The 25,064-nt window shown below is 43.0% G+C and overlaps 2 protein-coding genes across 2 annotated transcripts; one reads left to right on the top strand and one right to left on the bottom strand.

Annotated features, from left to right (window-relative positions):
- Positions 1–74: 74 nt before the first annotated feature.
- zswim7 (zinc finger, SWIM-type containing 7) lies at positions 75–10,945 on the top strand (the record flags this gene model as incomplete). The annotated part of the gene is made up of 5 exons (XM_079171522.1): positions 75–150; positions 1,559–1,580; positions 2,727–2,829; positions 9,119–9,223; positions 10,835–10,945. The coding sequence occupies 5 exons, from the start codon at positions 75–77 to the stop codon at positions 10,943–10,945; spliced, it is 417 nt and encodes a 138-aa protein (XP_079027648.1).
- Positions 10,946–10,959: 14 nt separating this feature from the next.
- On the bottom strand, positions 10,960–25,064 carry adora2b (adenosine A2b receptor). The gene is made up of 3 exons (XM_079171521.1): positions 24,952–25,064; positions 24,310–24,803; positions 10,960–14,343 (listed from the first exon to the last, which is right to left on the bottom strand). The coding sequence occupies exons 2-3, from the start codon at positions 24,696–24,698 to the stop codon at positions 13,635–13,637; spliced, it is 1,098 nt and encodes a 365-aa protein (XP_079027647.1). The 5' UTR covers positions 24,699–24,803; positions 24,952–25,064; the 3' UTR covers positions 10,960–13,634.

The following is a 25,064-nucleotide window of genomic DNA, read 5'->3' as shown; positions in this document are numbered from 1 at the left end:
GGAAGTTGTAATGTTTTGGCTGCACCTTATTGGCTACCGGAATCGTCGGTATCCGGAAACAAAACGGTGTGAAAATGCGTTCATTTTTACCTGCAGTGGCCGAACAGCTTTTCAGAGATGTTCAACAAACACACCAGGAAACGTCCCAAAGTAAGTCGAGGCTGCTGAAGAGAGACACACGTTACAGTTGACCCGGGACAGTTACAATTAAAAAAGTATCTGTAGCATCAACGTTACGCGCTAATATAGCAGAATGTGACAAACTCGATCGCGTGACTTTTCTGAACAAACTTAACGTTAACTCCTTTGTTAGAAGTTATAACTAAATTGTTTATTTTCCATTTATTAAAAACGCAGCTGTCTTTTCTATGCTTTACAGAAAAGTTAATGTAGCATTTGGTAATTTACTTCATCTTGTTCCAGCGGTTTACAACGATGTAGTTCCATGTCTGGCCTGTGGGAGGCGCTGTTGTAACACATTTCTCCAGTCTTTTCTCAGACTTCTGTTACTTTACACCACAACAGGCCTACACGCCTTTTTCACTGCAGACATTTAGCAGGAAACATCAATAATGCCTCTTTCATTTCGGTGGTCTCTTCCAGGGTCCTGCTATGAGCCTTTTTAACAGCAGATATATTGACTTATGGCATTGCTAATGTTAATAGTTCTGTTGTGTTCACGTGTCCCCCTAATGCATGATACCAAATCAAAAGCAGTTAAATCGAAATTAGCCATTCACCTTTTATTATTAATATTATTATCATTATTTACACCAGGCTCTTGACAGACAACATTGCAGTTCTTTAACACTAGTTACATAAAGCACTGTTTTCCCCAATCAGTTTCTGTCGACAGAACATAACATATGCGAATGTTATGCCACCAAAAAACCTACAACAAGGTTTTGTGTGTATTGTCCATAAAGGATTACCTCGTGCCAAGCCCTAAATCCCAATATTGCTCTGTATGCCTCAGTGGATTTCTATTATCATTAGTCAGTGGTTGTGGTTTATCTGTACGCGGCCATTTTTTACCTTCCAAACTGAAGAGCACAGCAGCCTTGACTTTGGGAAGAGCTGGTATTGTATATTGAGTCACGCTGAGGGACCATGTTTCAGCTTTCCTCTCTGCCTGTCAGACTGTTCACTGGGAGTGGATAGAAAAAGAATCAAATCCTTTACCAAAAAGTAGCATGATCACAATGTAAAAGTCTTAACAGAACCTGGCGATGAGTGAAATGTGCAGTGCTTCCCATTAAAATGCAGGCTAGAATATAAAAACGCTGAGTATTCATGTCCGGGCAAAGTTCTCCAGTGGCTAATGTGAACCAAACATGTAATCAGGACGTAAAGGATCCATCTGTGTATCTGAATATCGTATCTTTACCTCAACATCAACACAAAGCATCTTCAAAACGCATACCAGATAGAAATTGCTTATTAAAGTTTCATCTCTTAAAACTGTGGAGTTGATTTTTTTTTGTAAAGAATAAATTAATAAAAATACACGATCACATGTTTAAAGAGATAACTTGTGTTTTTCTCTCTTTTTTTGCAGTTCCTGATGACCTGCTCATTGCGTAAGTATCAATCTTATCAGTTCCTGTATTCCCCATTAACTTCCATCACAGAAAATTATGAATAAGTCTGCAAACATCAATTATTTTACTAAGACAATACATAAATGTAGTTATTCTCCAACATCTGAGTTATGATCTATGTCAACAAAAAACAAAGGTCTGCACATGGCTGAATCTGAGTGGGTGTGAAGTGAAGAAACCACCACGAGGAGGAAGTGGGGAGGAGTTTTTATTCTTTTTATTGCACTGGCTGTATTTACCAGAGTGACGTAGCACTGAGACACAGAGTCGTGGTGCGGCTCTGTGTCTCTACTGGGACATTTCCTGGCATTGTGGTTTGAGCTTGTGTGAGTGAAGAGGTGCTCACTGTCTAGGTGAACACAGCCACATCCTGTCTGTCTGCCTGGAAGCCTCTGGTTTAGAGGCTCTTCATCAACTCACAAGCAGACATCGATCTGTTGTTATCTCTCTCTCTCTCCCGGTTTCTCTCGTCTCTGCCTCGTAAAAACTAAAAACGAACAAATTGAGTGGTTGAAGTTTTTCTTACATCAGAGGAGTTTTTTCTGATCTAATGCTTCCCGGGGTCGCTGTTCATTGCATTGAACGTCAATATGATAAACTTACATTTTATTTCTCATCCTTTTGCCATAATAGTCTTATCATATATATAGTTTCAGAGCAAGCCAGTCATAGTGTGGTCTACACTGGTGCAGTTATAGTGAAAGAATAAAGACTTTGACACTGGTACAAAAATCCTACGTCTTGTATTTTTACACCTATTTATTTATTTTTTTTTGGTGTATTTTTCATTGGATGCACGATGTTCACATTTAGATATTTCAAACGCAGCTACAAACTGAATAATAATGTTTTTTTGCCATATGAGGTTTTGGTGTTCGTCCCCTAAAATTAAGAGCAAGAGCTTCACTCTGACTAAAAGAGGCAGATAAGCTGTTTGTTCTCCCAACAGTACCCCCGCAAGCTCACTGCCCACGGGGGGCATTAAAACACGCTTATATTAATGAGACGAACACTGTGTGAGTGTTCGTATATATACATTAGTCTGTATGCATACCATGTCAAATTTCTTTAATTTGCATAACCCAATGTGGACGCCTGCACGTGTTTCTTCTCGGCGTCCTTCAGGCTGAAGTTTGTCTTCGGGCCTTGTGCGCTGCAGGCGTTGGACCTCGTTGACCAGCATTCAGTCACCTGCCTGTCTTCACCCAGTGGACGCCAAGCATTCCAGGTCTGTCACGCTTCTGTCAACTCTGAACATTTACAAAACGGTAGCCCCACACGCACATATTACAAACATATGGTCTGCATTCTAACAAAGATCATTACCACAATATCTACCTTCCCCCACGGCAGTATTTTAATCCCTCTGAGTCCAGCGAACAGATGTTATGATTTTACTGCCCATATAACATCGTTTTCTGAGTATCAAACCAGTTTAATATCAGTTTGTAAATGTAAATAAATACATATTTGCCATCTATAGATTAACAAGATAATCAGCACAGTTGATCGTCGGGCTTTTTCCCGCTCAAACGAGTGCAGGACTAAAGATGTGTTCGGTGGGCATCTCCAGCCTCGTTTGAGTCTAACGATTCAGTGATCTCTCGTCCTGTAGAGCATCTTTTTTTTCCAGCTGATCTTTCATGAGTCAAAACATTTGAGGCCTCTGTTCTGTGCCACAGTGGCTTGCACCAGGAAAAGGACACGCTCTGATGTTGTGTTAAAGAAAAGCTGCGACACATTTTGGATACAGGTGTTGTAGCTTTAAGTTTTTGATCCGGGGTGTTTCAAAGAAAGCAAAAATAAATCCCCTCAGTCGGTTGTTAGATCTTAACTTAATGAATCCTTTTCATACTGTGGCACATCCATTAGTCAAGTACCGGCATGGTTCACACAAACGCACACTACACTATTGTGCGTAGTGTGTGTGTTTGTGTGTGTTTCCTGGCATGTGACATTTTATAACGGTATAATAGAGGCACTGAGAGGTGGGTACTTAGTGACTCTAAGATCACAATAAAAAGTGTTTTTTCTTCTGTGGGTTATATTATAATATCTCATTAAAACGACTGAGTGTTTGTTACATAATTGAGTGAGTTCCTTGATTACGTTCTTAAATGATAATCTCAGCGGGACGTAGAGTGGCTGGTGGGAGGAACGAGGCCGCCCACAGCACTGAGGTTGTGGTCATTGTGACCCAGATTTCCTGTAAACTCCTTCAGGCGCACTGCAAAAACAGGTTTTATGAAAAGAAAGCACAATGCAGCTAAATAAAGACGTGGATTCTATTCTGATGGGACACTTTCAACTCAATTGTTGATGTCAACTTAATTTCCCTCAAGGCTATCCGGTACAGAGGAAGAGAATTACCAACTGTTTTCCATTCTTGTTCTTACTGGCAAAGGAACTTTCACAGTACAAATGATATATCTTTACTAATATTTAGAAATCCCCAAATATACTAAGCACCTTGTGATATTTACATTTTGAACATTGAGGTCTGTAACTCTACAAAACATCTTGTTTATACGAACTGAGCCTTAAAGGTCTTTCGGACTGTTGGAGTCTGTCGGAGAAAATAAATCTGCTATTATTGCTGTTGCTGGTTCCAGCGTCTCGTCCATGACGATCGGCTTCTTTTCTTTGTCATATATATGATGATAGATGAAATATGATGATAGATGAAATATGTTTAGCTTTTGGACTGTTGGTCGAACACCACACACACACACACACACACACACAGTTAAAAGACGTCACGTTGGGCTCTGGGAGGCGATGTGTGATGGGCATAGAATAAATTGAGAAAATAATTGCAGCCTTAGCGGTGATTCATGGCATTAGACTGTAAGTTGACAGCAGATAATAAACTGGATGCAATGTCTTGCAGGCTGTAGTGATCAGACGAAGTGACGTGTGTCTGAACCTGTGGCAAGGGCACACATTTCTCCGTCTCTGCTCGGCTGCATCGCTGCACTCACGGCTGTAGATTGATGGTGCTGGAAGCAGCTCGCCTGTTTCCGTCTGAGGGTGAAAGAATCTTCCTACCAGCACTCACTAACACGTTAGATCTTGTTTGTTTACTCCGGAGCAAATCAAAGTGTAAAAAACAACAAGTCGCGGTTTTGTGCAGTATTTCAATAACTTGTCGTTTTCACGGATGAACTTTTAATGTCTCAGACTAACACAACCGAGCGTTTATGACTTTAATTAGAGAGTAATTCATCAGGATGTGCATTTGGTGGAACATGTGAGTATTTAATGGATGGCTTATGGATATTATTTATATTATATCTGATGATCTACCTGCAGGTACAGGCTTCTCTTTTTTTACCTCATGTGGTACAAACATAACTCTCAGGGGAAGTTTAAAAACATTCGCAGCACGTTAACAATTACATAACGTTCTTCTTTCTCTTCGTCGTAAATCTTGGAAGAAGTTTATTTGGTGGCGTTAGCGGCGGTGAGTGTTGCCGCTGTGATCTCGGTCGCTCTGCTTTATGTTCGAACCGTTAGTGATGCATTAAGTGAGGCTTTAGTGTATCCGGTGTCTGTTCAAACGCTGGCGTCTCAGCAAATGTTTAGCTTACTCTCTGACTCGCGACTTTAACGTGACAGCGAGTGCTTCATTTAAGCAGCTGTTGAAAACAGACCCCGGTCTTCCCCCCTATATATCTGGAAGCAGAACGTCGCTGCCATGGCATTAAGCTAGAGTTTAAGTTGGCTTAATGTAATCACAGCGTGTCTCTTGACTTTTAAGATGTATAAGTTTGGAGGAAAGGGAGGCGAAGGTGCCGCTCTGATGATCAGTCTGCATGTTTCTCCCTCTGGGTAGACCATATTTGGGCAGCGCGTGGCAGCACTGTGAGTTTAGAAGAACGTTGTTCAACCTCTCGAGGGGAGTGAAAGCAGTGATGACATTTTGGGAAGCGGTGGCTCACTTGAATCCAGCCACTCAGCCAAGAGTCCTTACATATTTCCCGCGTGAGGAGAGGATGAGAGAGCAGATTTCTCTCATCAGATCATGAAAAGCAACATCTTCACAAAGCGGAGATTAGTTTCCAGAAAATCATCGGAAAAGGGAAATGTAAATGTATTCTTTGGCAAAACCGGGCGTTGAGTTTACTGGAAGAGCTGTGACGTGTGTGCTGACTGGGCACTGCGTCAGAGAGATGCTGAAGTAGCTGATAAATTAACAAATTTCACCATTTTTATGTAATTTCCTGTAAATATTATGTTTCCGTGGGACACAATGGAGTTTGTCATGTTGCCGAGGTTATTCAGCCTCCTCCCTCAAACAAAAATAACAAAACATAACTCATGAGCGCATGGCATTTCACTGCTGAGAGCTTTCACCCAACCTCATCCTTAACGCTCAGTGACCTTTTCCTATGCGATGGTGTAGTGCGGCCTGTTGGGGAACCCAAGTAGTGAGTGAGTAGTGTATTCGCAACAGTAATGAAACGCCAACTGCATGAAGACGATCCCTCTGTGGGTGAAGAAGGTGTTTGCTCGTCTAAGCATGGCACAAAATATGGAGGTTGCTGTGGAGGACAGTAGTTCTGAAACCAGTAGTTTTGTAATTGATTCATTATCATAGGATTCAGGCTATAATGCCAAACATTTTCAGGTTCCAGCTTCATCAAAGTTGAAGAAAAATTAAACTGTAAATTGAATATTTCTGGGTTTTGGACTGTAGGTTGATGAAAACAAGCGATTTGAAGACTTTTGACGTCATATGCGAGAATAATTTGGGTATCTTGACCACAGTAATGTTGCGGGATAGAAGAAAAGATATGAGCTGGGAGTGTCACCTTTTCTGTGCCTCAGGTCGAGTTTGGCATGGCTCTTCAGATATCCGATTAGTCTGTGGGCAAAGGAGCAAAAATGTCCTCATACGGTGGCGTCGTGATGATGCTGTGTTAACTCAAGTGCCTGGCAGCTGAACTGCATCAGTCAGCCGAGGACCTCATACAGTGTGCTGGAGTACAGATACAAGAGTTCCGCAGCTCAACGACTTCCCAGAGCTTTAAACTTCCCTGAAGCCTTGTTTGTGGTGTGGGGTCCGTCCAAAGTCCGGTTCCTCTGGCTCACGACTGCTTCCCGAGAAGTATTCCCGTGAGAGCCAGCATTTCGGGCAGGAGCCAGAGCTTTGCTGTGGCTTTAACTCTGCAGCGACTGAATGGCAGATCTGGATGCATAGTGTCGTTCTGAGGAGACCTGGGTACCTGCCAGGCAGTGGAGGCCAACTTTGCGGCGTGAGCTGCCGCAGAGCTGCAGGATCAATGATGACAGCTTACAACAAAAAGGCCCAAGTGTGAGCTGGTTTTCAATAAACGTGGCTCTTTAGAAACCGTAGAGGTCCTTGGCTCGGTCTCCACAGTTGTACTTTCTTTCCATCCCCATCCTGCTGTGCATGGTGCTTTATTCATCTTCACTGGGGTGCTTTAAGTCCATGTGACTGTCTCTTTTGTGCCTTATTCATAATGAAGTGTCACGTTGAAGAAATGGGACGTTTCTGCTTGTGTAGGTCACAGGGAACGGTAATTAATCTAGGCTCTGGAGAATAATGGAGCCTGCTCTGCCATCTTGGGAGGCATTAGTGTGTTGTGGAGTGTCGGGCTAATCCTCCGACCTAATGTCCTCGTGTCTCATGTGCATGACGACGAGACTTAAATCAGTCTGTAGACGGGGAGATTGAGCGCCAGCATCGGGGACACGAGGTTCTGTCAGGTGAGGCCATTAGACGCCACATACATCGTTTCTATCTCGTCTCCTCCAAATAACTAATGTGAAAGGAGGAGGATGATGATGATGATGATGATGATGGTGGTGGAGGCAACCTCACCCTCAACCCAACCACCAGTCTGTCACTTCTTTGACAGATGCAAAAGGAGAGTCCACCCCAAAACAGGATTGAAGTCTGGATATTCTAGTGATTTTGGACTGTGAAGTTAGTTTCTAAAAAGGTGGAAATCACTTCAGGAAGACTTTAAATTGTGACGTCTTCAGGTGACATTAGCTGGAAACAGTGACTGACTCTGTTGAGCTGTGAATTAGAAGATATGCCTTTTTTCTGTGTATTATGTTTATTCTCTAAAGCACAAAGAACACAATCATACACTCTACATGTACTTTCCTGTTTTCTCCCCCTCAAGTTCCTCCAGATTCCCCCAACACACAACAAATCCCACTGCCTTATATTCAGAGAGCACATTACAGTATTAATAACTCGAGTAGACACAAAATAACTAAATAAAATATAGATAAAGTAATGAGTTTATTAAATATACAGTGTGTGTATACATATATATATTTTTTTTAAAGCCCAAGGTAAATAAGTTATGAAAGTAACTAATGAAGTATTGTACGATCGGACCCCAAGTGGATTTAAATTTCTCAGGATGTCCCCGCAGCGCAAACTTAAATTTCTCCAATTTAAAAAAAGAACACCAGATCCCTCAACCAAATGTGGGGGATGAGGTGACTTCCAGTCTTTTAGGATTCTCCTTCGTGCCAAAAGGGTTAAAAGAAAATGTTAAAAGAAATGTTTAGTCGTTAAAAGTTTGACCTTCGTCCCTCTGAACACCAAAGATGTGCGTCCAGCTGTTGGGTGGAAGATTTAGATTGAGGCGACTCTGATAAGACTTTGAATATTCTATCAAAGTAATTAGTCAGTTGTGGACGGAACCAAAACACGTGTGTAAGACCTGCGGGTGAGTTGTGACATCTATTGCAGCCGTCCACTACATTTTTGACAGTTTGGAGTTCGAGTAGTGCAGGAGACGCAGTACCTTGAACTGTTAGTGTATTTAACCGTGCACACAGAGAGCTTTCATTGACCCTAATTAGAGCCTGGATAGAAGATAAGCCTTCATCCCAGTTAAAAACCAGGACTGCTGTCATCACGTGTTGACAGCTTGATTTCACACGTAAAGTAGCTGCAGGGCTGGTCGCTAGATGACATCATCACTAGCCTCGACTCTCTGCTGTGTAACTTTCCAATTCACAAGTATAGAAATTTAGATTTTATATGAACATTTTAAAAAGAAACATTTGATTTGTTTTCACTTTTGAAATTGAAGAGTTGTTTTTCCCCCGTTTGTCAGTGTCAGAACAGATGCATGCATGATTGTATGCACTATGATTTGATGTTATAGAACATTTAGATTTGGACCTTAAAGGTCTGTGAAGTGAGATGGAGGAAGAAGAGAAATGTACTCCGTAGAATGTTCACTACGTGTTCTCTCTGATGATATGAGCTCAGCCGGTCATGTCTGGACCAGTTGAGGTATTGAGGTATACATGGGATCCAGGAAAGAGCTTGTTTTTCTTCATGCCTTCACTGTCTCCCTCTGCTCCTCAGCTGCACTAAGCGCAAGCGGCAGCCAGTACAAAACAGCATTTTGATCGCACTCGATTGGGGATCGTCCTCCCTCCCTTGTCTCTTTCAAATGAGGTCAATGCGCACAAGCGTCGCCACACATTTACATGCACTTTGCATGAATCTGTTGCAGGTAATCGGAGGCTCGGGGCGTTTGTACACTTGCTTTGTATCCTGTCACTACTGCCCGTGTCCGGCCTTCGCCTACACCGTGCTCCGCAGGAATGAGGGCCTGCTGGTGAGTCTCCAACACACTGTTACACACAAACGTCTATACGTGCAAGTAAAGGCTGGCTCTGAATGCTTGTTCAGACATCTATTCTTCTTTGGGCATACTTTGATCTGTTTCTGATTTAGGTCATTTTGCTACATTGATATAAAAAAGTAGAAAGGCTGCGTAAACTGCTGTTGTTTTCATACACTAACCCTCGCCACTGTCCTTGGCTGCCATATTTAATATTCATGCTCATCCTCACCAATCAATTAACGAAATGAACCCCCCAATTAACAGAAATGCCTGACCTCAGACAGAAGCATAGTGGAAGTCTACATGAACACTAACTCAGAGGCACATATACATGGTACACAGTGTGTACAGCAGCATCTTTATACACAGATTACATGAAAGCCATTGTGTCTTGTCAGTCAGCCGAGAAAACAGTCGGCCGGTCAAAAAAGTGAGACAAAGCAAACGTCTCAATGTGTGCAGCAGATGTATTGTGGTCAAGTCGTGTTCTTGTCTGGTGTCTCCTCTATGACTGGCTGTTGCTCTAAATATCTGCAAGCAAACGGCCTCGGCTGCTGCTCCTGAGTATCAGGGAAACTCGGCTCCCTGGAGGATGCTGCTAAAATCAGTGTGAGAAGCAGAGAGCTGAAAGAGACTGTGGAGACTCCCCCACGAGCACATCGGCACCGCTGATATCATTCCCCATGAAAAGAAACACGCGGAAGACAGAAATACAACTTCTCCCCGCCTCATCAAAGCTTTATAGCGCGGTAGATAAAGTTAAGAGTCGATTTTTGTTTAGTTGCATGTGTGGTATCTAAAAGACGGTGCAGAATAAGGCTCATGGTTTTAAAATAACTGTCCAGTCATAAAGTCAAAGGGTCAAACAGCTCTCAAGAGACTGAGTTTGACCATGCAGTCTGCAGTCCTCCCCCCGCTGGAGCCGCTCTATAGAGTCCAACATGACTGGATAAGGCCAAACAAGGTCCACACTGCTCTGACCGGTAGGCCAGAGGACAGATAACGGAGCTCTCCCACCGACAGCAGACAGCCATGCGCTAATAAACAAGAGTCGACGGGAGGAGCTAGTAAACAAACTTCTGTACCTTTGTCCTCTTCGCCACCCTTTGACTGATCGTTTATGTAAAACACTAATCCACCGGCGTGTCACTGTGGAGGAAATCTCATTGCTAATGCATCGAATAGGCTGAGGCTGAAAACAAGTCACTGATTAACACGTTAATAGTAATGAGAGGAGCTTCTGCATGCGTTCAGTGACACATGCACACAGATGCAGAACCCCATATTTTAACGTCACAAGTTAGGATCTTATTCATCGCACAAACACTCCATTTTGGAAAGTAATACACAGTCATAACAACCCGCTCGACCACGGCGCTTTTCATTTTTAGAAATGTTTATAATTTGATGTAATTATTGGAAATTGTTGTGTCATTTGCTTTGTGACTAATATTCCTGGATTGAAGTTTGCTCTGTGGGAAGTTTCCAGCAGGTCTGAGCCAAGCAGCTCGTCTGTAGTCTGGTGTTTAACACGAGAACTTTGAATCTGTACTTGTTGAAGCCCGCGGTCGTGTAACGCGTCTGGCGCTCTTTTCTCCGCAGTGCAAACACCTCCTGGCCGTCTACCTGTGTCAGGCCACGGGTGGGACTCGGCAGGAGAGCGTGTCCGATCAGCAGATGTCCGCGCTGCTCGGCGGGACGGCAGCCCCGTGACCTCCCTCCCCCCCCCCCCCCCCCCCCCCCGGTCCCGTTCAGTGCAGCAGGCGGACCGGCACGTCGTCGTGGGCCCTGTTGGATGGTGTTGGACACTTTGGGTCACCGCGGAGCGGTTCGGAGCACGGGAACTCTACCACGGTTTCTGCTCTTTCATTCGTCTCTCTGAAAGACACCAGATGTTGCTTTATTTATTTTTTTTCTTAATCGGTTTCCAGGGAAACCACACAGCTGCTCATTGAGTATGTGCGGCTTTACTTTTAGGTTATTTTTATCTGGAGCTGCATCAATTAGGGAAGTAGTGGGCGTCTGCGTGCCGAAGAGACCTCAGTTTCCTATGTGTCGCAGAAATAAATAGTCATATGATGTGAAGTGGAAATGAAGGAATACAGGCTGATCTGTAACAATATAAACATCGCCTTTATCAACTAAATAGTCCACCATACATACAGGTTGCATCATGTTAAATAGCAGTATCTGTTCGCAGTTGTGTTGAAAGAAAGAAAGAAAGAAAGAAAGAATGGCCTCTTGACAGTTTGAACATCAGCGTGACCACAGTGGATGTTTCTCCTGATTAGTACAACAACACTATAGCATACTGACAGACTGATCGGTACTTCGGAATGAAAGGCAGGAATGTTGAAACGAGATCAACTTATTGTCCATCTTACCTTTTTTTCTTTTTTAAAATCACAAAAGAAGGCAATTGTTTGACATCGATCAATAGCTTGTAGAAAGTTGGACACCTACAGTACTTATTTTTACACGTCAATCAACAAAGACAAATGACACAACAGTACAGTGCAGTTACAGTATAGATGTCTCCATTGGAATGTACTAAAACTTTGGCACACTCCCGTATTTAGCCCTTGGAGTTAGTTAGAGGTGGTACACTGGACACAACGGCAAATGACGGGCGATAGTGAAGCAGTGGAGGCTCAACACTTCTTAAAACACCAACACGACATGGTTCATCACCGACAATAAAGCACACCAAACAGGAAATAATCAAAAATGTCAGTGCAATGTGTTTTCATTTGTGTAGTGATGGCTCTGAGGTGACCCTCATTTCTTTTCACAAGTTATACTCCAAACAAAACTGTGCTTTGCTCTGACTTAATTCAAATTTGTTTTCTATCACTTTATGCCAATTTCTTCAGTTTTATAAGCTCAACAGGACCATTCACAATACTGCCAACCCCTGCTCAATGAAAAGAGACGAAGCACAAGTGCTTTAAGATCAGACACGGTGCAAAGCAGTATTGCCTCAAACTATGATGCTGCATACGAGCACCGTCGAGTGCAAAGAAGTAAGAGTTTGATTCTCAGAAAACATTTCATTTTTGTTACCTACTTCAAAATGACATAATACTATTTGTTTTTGGGGGTTCAGCTGGACTGGTCGCCTATCTTTGCTAGAGCCTTTAGTAGCGCTAAAGCGAATTGAGTCCTCAGTGCAACATATTTTAGAGGTTTCACCCTTTAAACAGGAATGTTTTCTCAAATGAAACTGATCATCTGAGTTCAGTCAGTGACTTCAGCAGGTCTGACTGTGCCAACGGGGCCGATGAGAGCCTCATGATCCCAGCTGAGTCTGGGGAGGGGGACCGGGGGGTTCTCAATGTCAATGGTGCTTTATGCGATGTATACATGTGGGCCAGAAGCTTGGATGATGGAAAAAAAAAAGAAAAAGTATAAAAAATGTGATTGCTCAAAGCAAAATGTCTCTGTGCAGATGCCATGTTTTTTTATAAAGGGTACAATCATTTTCCCGCTTCCTGAGCTTTTTGTCTGAAGAAACGTCAACATGGAAATTATATGGAGCACCGCCGCAGGTGTGTTTAGCTAAACTACTTCTTATGTCTGGGTCTGCTAGACTGAACCAGAGCATGCTGGCCACAACAATGCTCTCAGCCACAGGGGTCATTTTGGGATGGGAGATGATTCATGGGATCAAGCATTTCTGTTTTGTCAAGCAAAAGCATTCCCCCCCCCTACTTCTAATTAAGTATGTATGAGGGTGCCAGTCGTTTTTCATCCCTCTGCAGACGAGCGTGTCCCTCCGCCTGTACAAACATTACGTTGTGGAGGACTTACTAGTGCAGCAGCAGGACAACACCGGCACTGATAGTTGAAGCAACAGCTCAAGAACATCTCGGCTATAAAAGAAGTACTGATACAGAAAATCTTTTTGTAGATTGATGCAGTATGAACGAGCCAAAAATAACCACAGATGTAGACTACTACCATTGTGCCTCTCGAGGTCCACAAGCACAGTTCTAGCCACACAAGGTTTTTTGATCTTTAAATATATTAATAAACACTGTTGACAGTATAAAAAGGCAAAAGGAGTGTTTGGAGTTGAAACGGGGGATTCAGAACGATAAATAGCGTTATAGAATGTAGTTTGGATCCGGTTCACAGTCCTGCAAATCCAGTTAGCTTCAACATGTTTTTTAAAAAAATCTGAACTCCTTCACAATACAAAGGGTTACGTAAGACTCGCCATTCAACATCACACTGCCCGACCCCTGATTCATAAATAAATGTCCACATTCAAGGCGCGTTTGACATCGGTTCTTCACATATTACCCTCGTTCTGTAAACATATAAACCTCAGTGGAAATTAAAGTCAAGACTGAAACATCAGAGTTGACGCAGGTGAAACTCCCCTCGGTCCCGACTCTCTCTATAGCAGAGGGTCGACGGTCATGTGGATCGTGTCTCTGTTGCGGCTGCTGCCGTTGGAGCTGAGGTACAGCTCCTCCCTGCGGCAAAGGAAGTGCTGGGTCAGGATCTTGCGGAAGGTGTTCCTGAAGTCCTGGATGCGGTAAGCGTAGATGATGGGGTTGACCGCGGAGTTGGCGTGAGACAGAATGATGGCCACGTACATGACAATCGCGGGCTTATCCAGCTCCTTGTAGAACAGCGTGAGGCAGTTGAGGATGTGGACGGGCAGCCAGCAGACGGCGAACAGTCCGACGATGATGGAGAGGGATTTGGCCACCCGGATCTCCTTCTGCAGCAGCCCGTGGTGATGGCTGTCCCCGTTGCCCACGCACTTCAGCTCGATCTGTCTCAGCTGCTTCCTGGCCACAGTGAAGATCTTCAGGTAAATGCCCAGCATGATGAGCAGCGGAGGCAGCACGCACACAAAGAAGTTAAAGTAGACCATGTAGTGCATGTCCACCACGCTCTCAAAGAAGCACCTGAGGTTGCAGCTCTGCACTGAGTCTCCGCCGACCCTCGTAGCGTTGTCCGCCCCAGAGCTGCCGTTCCTGCAGCTTGTGTACTTCAAGTTCCAGCCAAAGAAGGGGATGAGGCCGATGACAAAGGAGAGGATCCATAAGATAGCGATGATCTCTCTGGCGGTCTTTCCCGTCATCAACTCCTTGTACCTGGAGAAAACACAGCACAGGTAGCCGTCTTCATTATTTTCCTAATGTAGAAGTTTTGAACAAAGGTCGCATTCAAGAAATGGGCTCTAGAGCTCGAGTACAGCCCAGTTATAACAGATACAAACACATCAACAGAGCGAAAAGGGAACACCGTGCTAACATGAATCAAACTACAGTATATGAGCTCTGATGACTGTTGCATCTTTATTTTCTTTTTTCTAGAAAATCCCAACGTAGCTCAAAGCTAGCAGTTGTTTAGTACTTTGTGACTTTAGGAAGGCTTAAATGTTAATGATCAACAAGTTGTTCAACAATCCTGAAAAAGATTTGATCCAAAATTCACATATTTTGATTAAAAAAAAAATGTTGCAACGGAGAAGCGTCTGCAGAGAAGTTAGTTTTTTGTTTTGCTCGTAGAGCGTGAGCCGGTGTCGGCTTTTGTTTGTGCGGTTTGTTGCTGTGGCCTTTCTGACGAATCACATTATTCTTATGCAGCTCTGTCTGTGCACCAAGATGCACATCGGCCTAATAATGGCTATGAATCAGGCAGACCATATGAATGATCAAGTGCGATGGTGAATTGCTGTGACTTGGTGCATTCAAGTGTTTGTAGAAAATATATTATCTTCAGTCCGTTTTTCTTTTTGGTTTTTCAAACCAAACAACAAAAGATGAGACAAACACAAGCATCCATCCCCCAGGCCTCAGGCAATCCCTCCAATAATTGTTGAGACATTTCAGTCCAACAGACACTGTTAACATTAAACGTCCCAATGATGGACCTGATATCCTGAAGTCGGAGCTTCACACTATAGTGCACGAATGCGTCACAAACAAACAGAGCAGTTTGTGTTCAGTGTTTGTTATTAATTGGTTTGAACACTTGAAATCCTAATGAAGGGACCTTAGATGACTTTACCGGGACCTTTTTTAATCCACGTTCATGGTCTCGTCTAGGGGAGGATGTACTCTGGAGCCAGTGCAAAGTGAACCCCCGAATCAGTTATAAATGTCAAAGAAGACTAAATAGATTGATACAGGAAGCCGCATCTCATATTGCTTTATTTAGTTTTCCTGTTACATCTGAGCACATGATCAGCTGCTGAATGAAAGCATGACGTCTGCTGACAGTATCTTACATACGGCTTCGCTCAACACACATAAGCAAGGCGTGTGTGATTTTAGCAATGAGGTATTCAGTCAAGATTAAAGACTTTTTCTTCTTTTTTTATGTCTCTTTAGGCATCAAACAAAAAAACAAAGCACAAACTGTCATATAGTTCCATCTGTTGTTTTTCCACTGTTGATGAAGGGATGAATGTTGAGTATTTGATACATTTTACACAGATTCAGCATGTTTCCCATAAAACCCGTCCCTCAGTGGAATGTGGTATTAAATTATGAACGGCAGGTTCACAGAGGCTGCGTATGGAGATTCGCGGGTGACTCACACAAGTGTCGTCTTGACCGTCCCCATCATATGAACAGCGCTCGAAGCAAAAATGAGCAGTTTCCTCAAAGTGAATCAGGCGAGCGACCGCATGGTAATGACTCACACACACATGCTGACATCCGCACGTGCACACACGCAGTAGCCAGTCTGAGCTGGAGGTGCCATACATAATCTCATTTCAACAGCTGCACCTTATATGATCACATGATATCAGCACTAACAGTATGTGTGTGTGTGTGTGTGTGTGTATATATTTGTATATACATGCCCTCCAGCATGGTATTCACAGTTGGCCTTTACAGGCCGCGGCTCGTTGACTGCAGTTCCCTTTTGCTGCTGGATATATTAACGTTACAAACAAACGATTCCTCACTTCCCCGGCTCAAACGTGCACACACTCCCCTAACAGCAGCACTTCCGAGAGTCAGCGGACCGCTTCAAACGGTCACATACTCCAAATTGGCACGGCACTAGTGTCATAGTATGGTATGCCATTAGAGGTGTCATAAAAAAGTCAGAGTATGTTTAAAAATATATATACAGTATATTATATACCATTAAATTGTATTAAAAATATCAAAGTATAGTACTAAATGTCTTTGAAAAAATCATATTCTTTGTATATTATGTCATAAGAAAGGTCATAAGTCATAAAAATGGGGGCGGGGGGCGACTGCACTGGTTGCAAATAGTTGATTATATCGTAAGTCTATGAGAAAACTACCACGGCGTATTAGGACCATTGTAGGTAATAAAAAAATAATAATTGCAGAGCAGGGTTGGGATAATGACAAACTGGTGAAGCCAGCCGTCTGAATTTCGTTGCTCCTTAATTAGTGTTATTATGGTAAGGATGGCCTCTTGTGATAATGTCATAACTGAATAATGTAGTAATAATTTAAATGAAATCTCACAATGTAACAATCAGCACATAATTTAAGAAAACCATGAGTGCATAACGTAATAACATGTAATAAGTTATTACATTATGTGAGAATGATTACATTAAAACTAGGCAAAAACTATTGTTGAATAATGTAATAATTTTAGTGTATAATTCCTAGATTAATTAGATTAACTAGATTAATTAGATACATAATGCAAGAGGCATATTTACTCTTAAACCAAACACAAACAAACCTAATGTACAAGAGTACACAACAACATAACTCTGAAACTCAAGCTCTTAAGGGACATAATATATTGCAAAATAAAGGCAGAATAATCAGTAGATCAAAAAAAGATTATAATAAACTACAAAATACAATGTATATCACTAGATGGCAACACTTTCTATAATGCTTATGTCTATAATCTGCTTAAAGCATCGTACAATTACAGTTCTAAGCGCTCATAATTCATACTGCTTCATGACAATAATCACAATACCCAACACTACTGAATATTTAAACTCAGTGAATGTTAGTCAACTTCTGCACCGTTCTAGGTTCAAAACCTTTACAGTATAGAGGAACACAATCCATTATAAACTAAGACATTATAAAATATGCCAAATATTTAAAAAATATGTATTTTATTTGGAACCATCCAAACGATATGTGGCAAAGCACAATCCCCGCCCTCATCCATCGGGTATCTTGGCCAAAAAGCGGCTTGGGAAAGGCCACAGGTGCGTCCAGCTGCTTTGTACAGCCTAATAATGCTGATGCAGCAGTTTCTCTCAAGAATCTTCAATATACATTTTTGGCAAGAACGGCGGGGAAAGCTGTGGAGTCATGTGCATATATATATATATATATATATATATATATATATATATATATATATATATATATATAAATATATATATATATAAACAAGAGTTCACATGAAGTGACAGCACTTTTTTGGTCAGCTAATAATTAAATTAAATTCATACGCCAGAATCTCTGGATCTCTTGTCAAATATCTGAGAGGCTTCATCAACTTCCATCTGATTGATGAATGATGCGTCTAATGTCGTGGTAGAAGGGTTCTCAAACTCCAAACAAAGGAAAATGCCTTTTTTAAATTGCAAATGATTACACTATGCACTAAAGTTATTATTAAACTTAATCCCCCCAAAAAATGTCTTAGTTTATGATTTATTATTTTCTTATAATGTAATAAATTACATAAAACACAAACTGTTGTAATGTCATGCGCTCATGGTTCTTACATTACGTGCCGATTACTACATTATAAACTTTTATTACATTTAAATTACTACATTATGCGCAGGTTTTACATTACGAGTCGCTGCACCAAGGTCCTGAAAGACACATAAGACGTGTTCTTTTATGAACCTGAATAAATAATAATAATGTAGAAGTTACAGGAAGATAGAGACAAACAACTTCTATCTTTGAAGGCGTCATTTATTTCAGCAGAGCTAATACTACGAACCAAACTATGAGAAGACGTTAAAACGTCCAAACACACTGCGTTACCACAGTTGCACACTGAAGCCTTAAGGGCCCGTGCCCAGTTACCATAGAGTCGGTGAGAAGGGAAAACAAGACCACACAGCACTGCTGGTGTTAACGCACAGATTATGGGGAATTATGTCCGTAGTTTCCTGGGGGGGAGGTCCTGCTGCTCCAGCCTCCGATGAGAGATGAGAGTGGATGAATGGAGAGTCCGCTACAATATAACAACGTTACCACAGTGTTCAGTGGCATATGTGGTGTGATGAGGTTAATTCAAACCTTGCAAAGTGAAGCCATGGGGTTCCTCAACAACAACAACAACAACAAAATCACTACTTTTTTATTACAAAGGTTTTGTGCTCCACTATTTTTCCAACTTAAATCTCAGAAATTAAAATAGTAATAATATATTACTCCTGTCCACTGGCTCCATACTTGTTTTCCTCCCTACAATGGCCCTGTTGTAGACAATGATTCTACTTTACACTTGATTTATCACCTCAGTGAACATTATGAATGTGAGTCTACAGTCTGTGACGACCCTCCCAAAAAATAGTAAGGTGGGAGCTGGGGCTGTATTAATGCAGGATAATGGAAGTGGTGTTGACTGCCCGGTGAGTTTCTTTTCTAAGAAGTTCAACTCACACCAGTTAAATTACTCCATCATTGAAAAGGAAGCACTGGCACTGTTTCTGGGCATTGAAACATTTTGAGGTTTACGTGGGTGGTGGTGTAAGACCTTTGGTGGTTTATACTGATCATAACCCCTTAACCTTTCTCCACTCAGTCCAAAACCCAAATCAAAGGCTTATGCGTTGGTGTCTTTTCCTTCAGCCATATCATTTAGATGTACGTCAGGTAAAAGGCACGGAAAATACAGTGGCTGATGCCGTGTCCCGAGCTGTAACTTTCAGTTAACTTGTGTTATTTTACTCCCTGCAGTGTCTCTTTCTATCTCTGGTTTTCTCCTCTTAAATTACTTCTCAGGTACCAAAGTTGCAGAGGGGAGGACTCTGGATGGTCATGTTTGAGATTGCCTGCAGTGAGGATCCCAATCTTAAGGGAGGGGGTGTGACGACCCTCCCACTTGCCAGGCTGTGGGACCTGCTCGCTGGTGGTTTCCTGGTGGGAGGAGCTGGGTCAGTCACCTGCTCCTCAGCTGCTCCTCAGCTGATTGGAGCCTCCAGGATAGCATAAGAGACAGCCCTCCTGGGAGGCTAGGTCTCCCTCACAGCAGGGCCTGCTGCACCAGCCTCACCCGTTGTTCGCTATGTGGCAGTTGTGCAGCTAAATAAACTACATTTGGGTTAAATCTCTGTGTGGCCTCCCTTTTGTTGCCAGCCTTGAGTCAGGTGGTAACAAGTCTTATTCGCTAGTTTCAAGTCTTCTTCAATACAGCCTGATGTCCTTTTAGGCTACCTTGTCACTACCACGGTGATGTCCGGTCTGTGTTTTCCTCTTAGAACTTTAACCCTTTCACACTGTGCTTTCAGGTCTTGAAAATTAATTTGAACATTTTGGTCGCCTACAAAATTCCGTATTCCTTATTCCATTGTACTTCTCCAACCTTAAAAAAGCAAGATGGCGACGGTCAAAAACCAACCATATCAAAACCACTGTTCACAAACCAAAGGGTGAAGTCATGGTGACTATGTCTACTTCTTATATACAGAAAAATGTCATAAAAACTGTAATAAAAAAAAAAGTTATAGTACAGTGATACTCAACGTATGGCCCCGCGTGGCCTGCCAACCATTTTCTAATTCACAATGAAAATGAACTGATTCACAATGGGAACCTGTTTATTAACTGGCCTACTGTCATTTTGCAAAAGTGTTCCCCGGGCAAAGACAGCTGGGTGTCCCTGGTATGGTATGGTCATGAAAGTCATAAAAAGGTCATAATATAATATGTCAAAAAACTAGTATTATATACCAGAAAATTGCCATGAAAACGTCATCATACAGCGCGCCATGAAAACATCACACTATAGTACGTTGAATTCTTGAGAATGCTGCAAGCAGCACTTCAGGTGGCCAAGCACCTTCCAAACGGGCCTTTTGTTTAAAAAAGACAAAACAATATTCACATCCCCACACCTACATTCAGAGAGCCACTGTGGACACATTCCTCGTGTGATTCCAGCATGAAGAACTTCTCTCTCTACACCGTATATATATATATGTGTGTATATATATATATATATATATATACACACACACACATCTATACACATATATACATATAAACATGAAACACCCTCTATTGAGCCATTGTATCGGGTTGTTATAGATATAATCCCCACCACAATAGTTTGTTTTGCTTCGGTAGGTGCAGATAGTGCTGTGTTGAGTTAGGACAGAAGAGGACAGAGTTCATCGTAATGACCCACCCAGTGGAACGCCCTTTCTTCAGTTTGTGACTGTTTTTGGACAATAAAGTACTTCTGTGGCATGGAGGTCAAATCTACGTCACCACATCATTCTCTGTGGAATTGAAATGTAAATAAAGCGATAAAACGAAGCCATTCGCTAAGAGGCTGCGAGATACGAGAATGAAACCAGACTATGAGGAAGTGTGTTCAACATGCGGCAATTCCCTCAGACTTTTAATAGCGCAGGTAGGCAGTACGCGCCATCGACGTGTTGTTTCAGAAGCAGAGACGTTGCTGGTAAATTTAAATTTGTGTTACTGGAAGGACACGTCTCGATCATTCGCCCAGTCTTCCTCTAAGTGGGCATTCAAAGCGAGAAAATAAAGCCCCGTCTTATAATAACTAATATTCCCAACACTCAATTATTTACCAGTGGTGTGCCAGCTCCGCCTCTGTCCGGCGACCCCCTGCAGGGAGACGAGTGGGTCGCCCCGGGGGCCATGAATAATGGAGCACTCTGCCCGCAGAGGGAGGAGAGGAAGCTCACAGTGTCCTCCTCACATCGCCGCACCGTCTCCCTGCTTCTCTCCTTCTTCTACTGCCTCTATCCGTCAATCACAAGTACAGCAGGCAGCACAAGGTCCGTTTCCCAGAGGGCCCACTCCCCCGCCCCCCCCCCTGCCCTCCCACCCTCTCTTTCTGTTTGGACGCAGCGAGCGGGCAAGCCGCTGAATGGATTAGTTCTGGCATGACAACAGCACGCTGGCATCTATCTTTGTTTTGCTTTCTTCCCCTGCACCATTCTCCATACATCCCCTTCTCTTCTCTCTGCCGCTGTGCTTCCGCCCGGGGCTACAGACCTCTGCCAGGCCAGGCCAGGCCACACACACACACACACACACACACACAAACACACACACTCTCTAAACGCTCACAATAACTGATTAAATGTGCGGCAGTGTCCTCAGTCCTGCTCCTTCAATCACATTCTAACAGGTGGCCATTCACACAGGTAGGTGTGTGTGTGTGGGGGGGGGGGGGTTATACTTAAACACGGTGTGTGTGCAAACACAGCTGTTCATCATTTGCATTATGACTTGTATTTGTGAGCATGTCTCAGTTGTATAACAAGGTAAAGGCACATTAATAAAGACGTGTAAACACAGATCTGAATTTGTAAAGCGTTCACGGCCAAATTAAAATTAGGATGTGGTGATGCAATGAATTGTTTTGACATAAGCAGGAAAGGTAAATGTCGATCAGACAGCTAAAGGACAAACCTGAGTGAATGAGTGGAGAAACAGTCATGTAACCATGTAGAACTGAGCTCTTCACACATCCGGTTCAATTAGTCCATACAACAAATAATCTGGTTATTATAATAATGAATAGTTTGGCATTTTGGGAAACCTGCTTTTTTTTGGTCAAGATGAGAACAAAGTATCAACCTTCTCGTCTAACTCAGCAGACGGTTGAGATAAATGTCTTTGGAAATCTTGAAATTTGTTTTTACTTTCTAGACAAGCTGCAAAACCCACAACACTGACACCCACTCCTAAACCCGACCTCTACCAAACCACACAGGGCAACCTACACACATTTTTAACTTTTTCCTTTCTTTCAAATTGCACATCATTGTCGCCTTAACTCCACAGCTGATCCCAGGTCATTTCAAGACTGGATTACCTATGCTTCATTAAAAGTGTGAGGATGATGCGTCCCTCACCGTGCGTCTACATCTTGAAGCGCATTTCCACCAGCTTCTTGTATTGTACTGTCCACCCATCAACAGAGCCTTGACTGCTTCTTTAACTCTAATACCGGAACTTTTCAACAGTTTTCATTATTTGTAACTCACCAGAGCAGGATGTTCATCTAGGATGACATTGTATCACACCCACTGCACCCCTAAAAGTGCTGAAACAAAGACAGGAAGACTCTGAAACTGCCCATTAAAATGATGATGCCCACTATTCCTGACCACCCTGAGGCAGTGCTGCTAGTGTGGGTGTGTGTGTGTGTGTGTGTGTGTGTGTGTGTGTGTGTGTGTGTGTGTGTGTGTGTGTGTGTGTGTGTGTGTGTGTGGGGTGGGGGGGTCCTTTGAGGTCTCTGATGTGCTAAAGGTTATTTGAACGCCCATACAGGACAGAGGAACAAAATAGCTAGAAGTTATTTTTCTGACAACGGCAAACAGTGAAGACGGGGGCTTGAAGAGAGCGTTGACTGGGTGGGTGTGCCCATCTGTCATCTCAGGGGGTTTAAAACATCTGGCTTTGGCCTTTCACTTCCACTGGAACCATCTGTGAAAACACTTTCATCCGAGAGCCCCAAAGGCCTGCAGACTGGCCAAACTCACACACACACACACACGCACGCAGCCACCATATCACTGTGGACATGTAATTTGAGCTGAACGTACAAACTGGTCTTATTATCGCATGCGTGTGTGTGTGTTGTGAAGCTGGGCTTTCAGAGGAAACCATAAAATGTGACGTTGTTATGAGCGTGTCGCCGGTTTGGAGGCGGCTTAAGTCAGTGTTGTTTTACTGTAAGGGGAGGCCGAATATGAGGTTTGGTTTCTGTCTGTAAATCAAAAATAGAAGCACAGATTGGGACTTTTACAAGCCACTAGGTTGGCGGGGGACAACGGTTTTCCCAGACTAGTGTCAAACTGTCCTTTCCTGCCAGCGTTTGAGCCGAAATGGAAATGACAGCACACGGCACAAACAGCCCCCAGAAGCACGTCCAGTGCCCACAACAATCACTGCAGAGAGTGTCGCCTTTAAGAGGAAAAACTACTGACAACTCTCTGACATGGTAAAATGCCCAAAACGACACAACACCTAGAGACAGACAATTCCCATCTGATAATAAAGTGTGTATTCATCAATTCACGGAAATATCAAAGCAACACTGTGCCGGCTGTCTCATTTCTGTCCCCTCAGGCTCAGAGGCTGCACAGTGGATTTCGGTGGCCTTTACCATCACGGCCGGTAGAAGCGACACAGTGTGGGCAGGTATTGATCCGGCAGGCTCTGTCAACGAAGGGGAACGTTTCGTGCCTTGGGTTGTTTTATGCAATATCACTATGAATCTTTCACATCAAACAGCTGCACGACAGATCTGTGCATCTTTTTAAAAGCCGCAGGAGTCGTCAGACAACAAACGATTTCTCGGGTCTCTACTGCTGAAAGTCACAACCATACTGGGTGTAAAGGACGACTTTATCTAAACCCTGCAGATTATTCAATCAAGGTTGTGAAACAGTCACTTCAAAGTGTTTGCCGAGTCCGTCTCGAACGCCAGATTCAAATGTTTAGAGAGGTTTTATCTGATTATCATTGCTAGTTGAGATATTAACGATGCTATTTATACACAAGGCATAAAAGCCAACAGGAAACTAATTCATGAGATCACAGAGCTGATATTCTTCCAGATCCTGAATTTGATTATTTTCCACAGGGGACACAGGTCAATTTGTAGGACTCTTGTCAACAGGATGAGAGCAACTCATATTGTTCTGCATATTTGGCACATTGTGTATTAACAAGTGAATAAACCACAACCACTTTTCATAAAAGTCAGTCCTTAAATCACTTTGATTATAAAAAAAACAACTAATTATCGTTTTATCATCTTCACCATTATCTTGTCAGATGAGAAAAATAACTTTCACCGGCTGAAGAATATTCTAATTAATTCCACATCAGTCATAAAATAATAGTACTCACCTCAGAGGAATTTTGACGGCCAGATATCTATCAATTGCAATAGCAAGAAGGCTGAAGATGGAGCTTTGTGTCAGTACCAAGACGAAACAGGCCAGGAAGAGGCATCCGTAGAAGTCCAGATCTATGCCGATGCTGATGGTTATGGCAAAGGGGATGGCGAGGCAACCGACCAGAATATCAGCCACAGCCAGGGACACGAGGAAATAGTTGGTGGCGTTCTTCAAAGTGGTGTTTATCGCGACAGCCCAGCAAACCAGTACGTTGCCGGATATGGAGAGAACAGCAATTACTACTTCAATCACGATGTAGAACGCATTCATCTCAGCAAAGTGTGTTGGAGGTCTCAAACCTGCAGGCTGAGCATAACAGAAGACGGTCATCCCCAACATACACACACACACGCGCGTGCGCTGCTTCTAGTCACAGAGGAGTAAAGAAGTCTTTCTGCTGTAATCCAGGAACATCCCACAAGTGTGAGCTGCAGAACCAGCCATCTGTTGGAAAGAAAGGAATTCACTTTAAAGCAGCTCTTGCGTCACAGAGTTTGACGAAAGCTGTGTAACGCATGGATCCTCCACGCCTGCCGCAAACCCGTGCACAGAGAACAGACAGAAAGTCACCGGACGATGCGTGTGCGCTCACCTTAATGAACCCGCACATCGTCTCTCTGCGACCGATCTGTGGAGCGCTCAAGCGGCATCTGAGGATCTGTAGCGCAGGCAGTGAGTCGCACAACTTTCCCCCCACAGACGGCA

Source organism: Pholis gunnellus (assembly GCF_910591455.1).
Source record: "Pholis gunnellus genome assembly, chromosome: 13".
NCBI lineage: Eukaryota > Metazoa > Chordata > Actinopteri > Perciformes > Pholidae > Pholis > Pholis gunnellus.
The sequence above is the reverse complement of the archived record's forward strand: the minus strand, read 5'-3'. Positions and strand labels throughout refer to the sequence as shown.

Excerpts from the sequence above, each read along its gene's own strand:
- adora2b (XM_079171521.1), bottom strand. The coding sequence starts at position 24,698 with ATGTTGGGGATGACCGTCTTCTGTTATGCTCAGCCTGCAGGTTTGAGA. Across the intron at positions 14,344-24,309 it reads GCCGTCAAAATTCCTCTGAG|GTACAAGGAGTTGATGACGG; the intron begins GTGAGTACTATT and ends TGTTTTCTCCAG.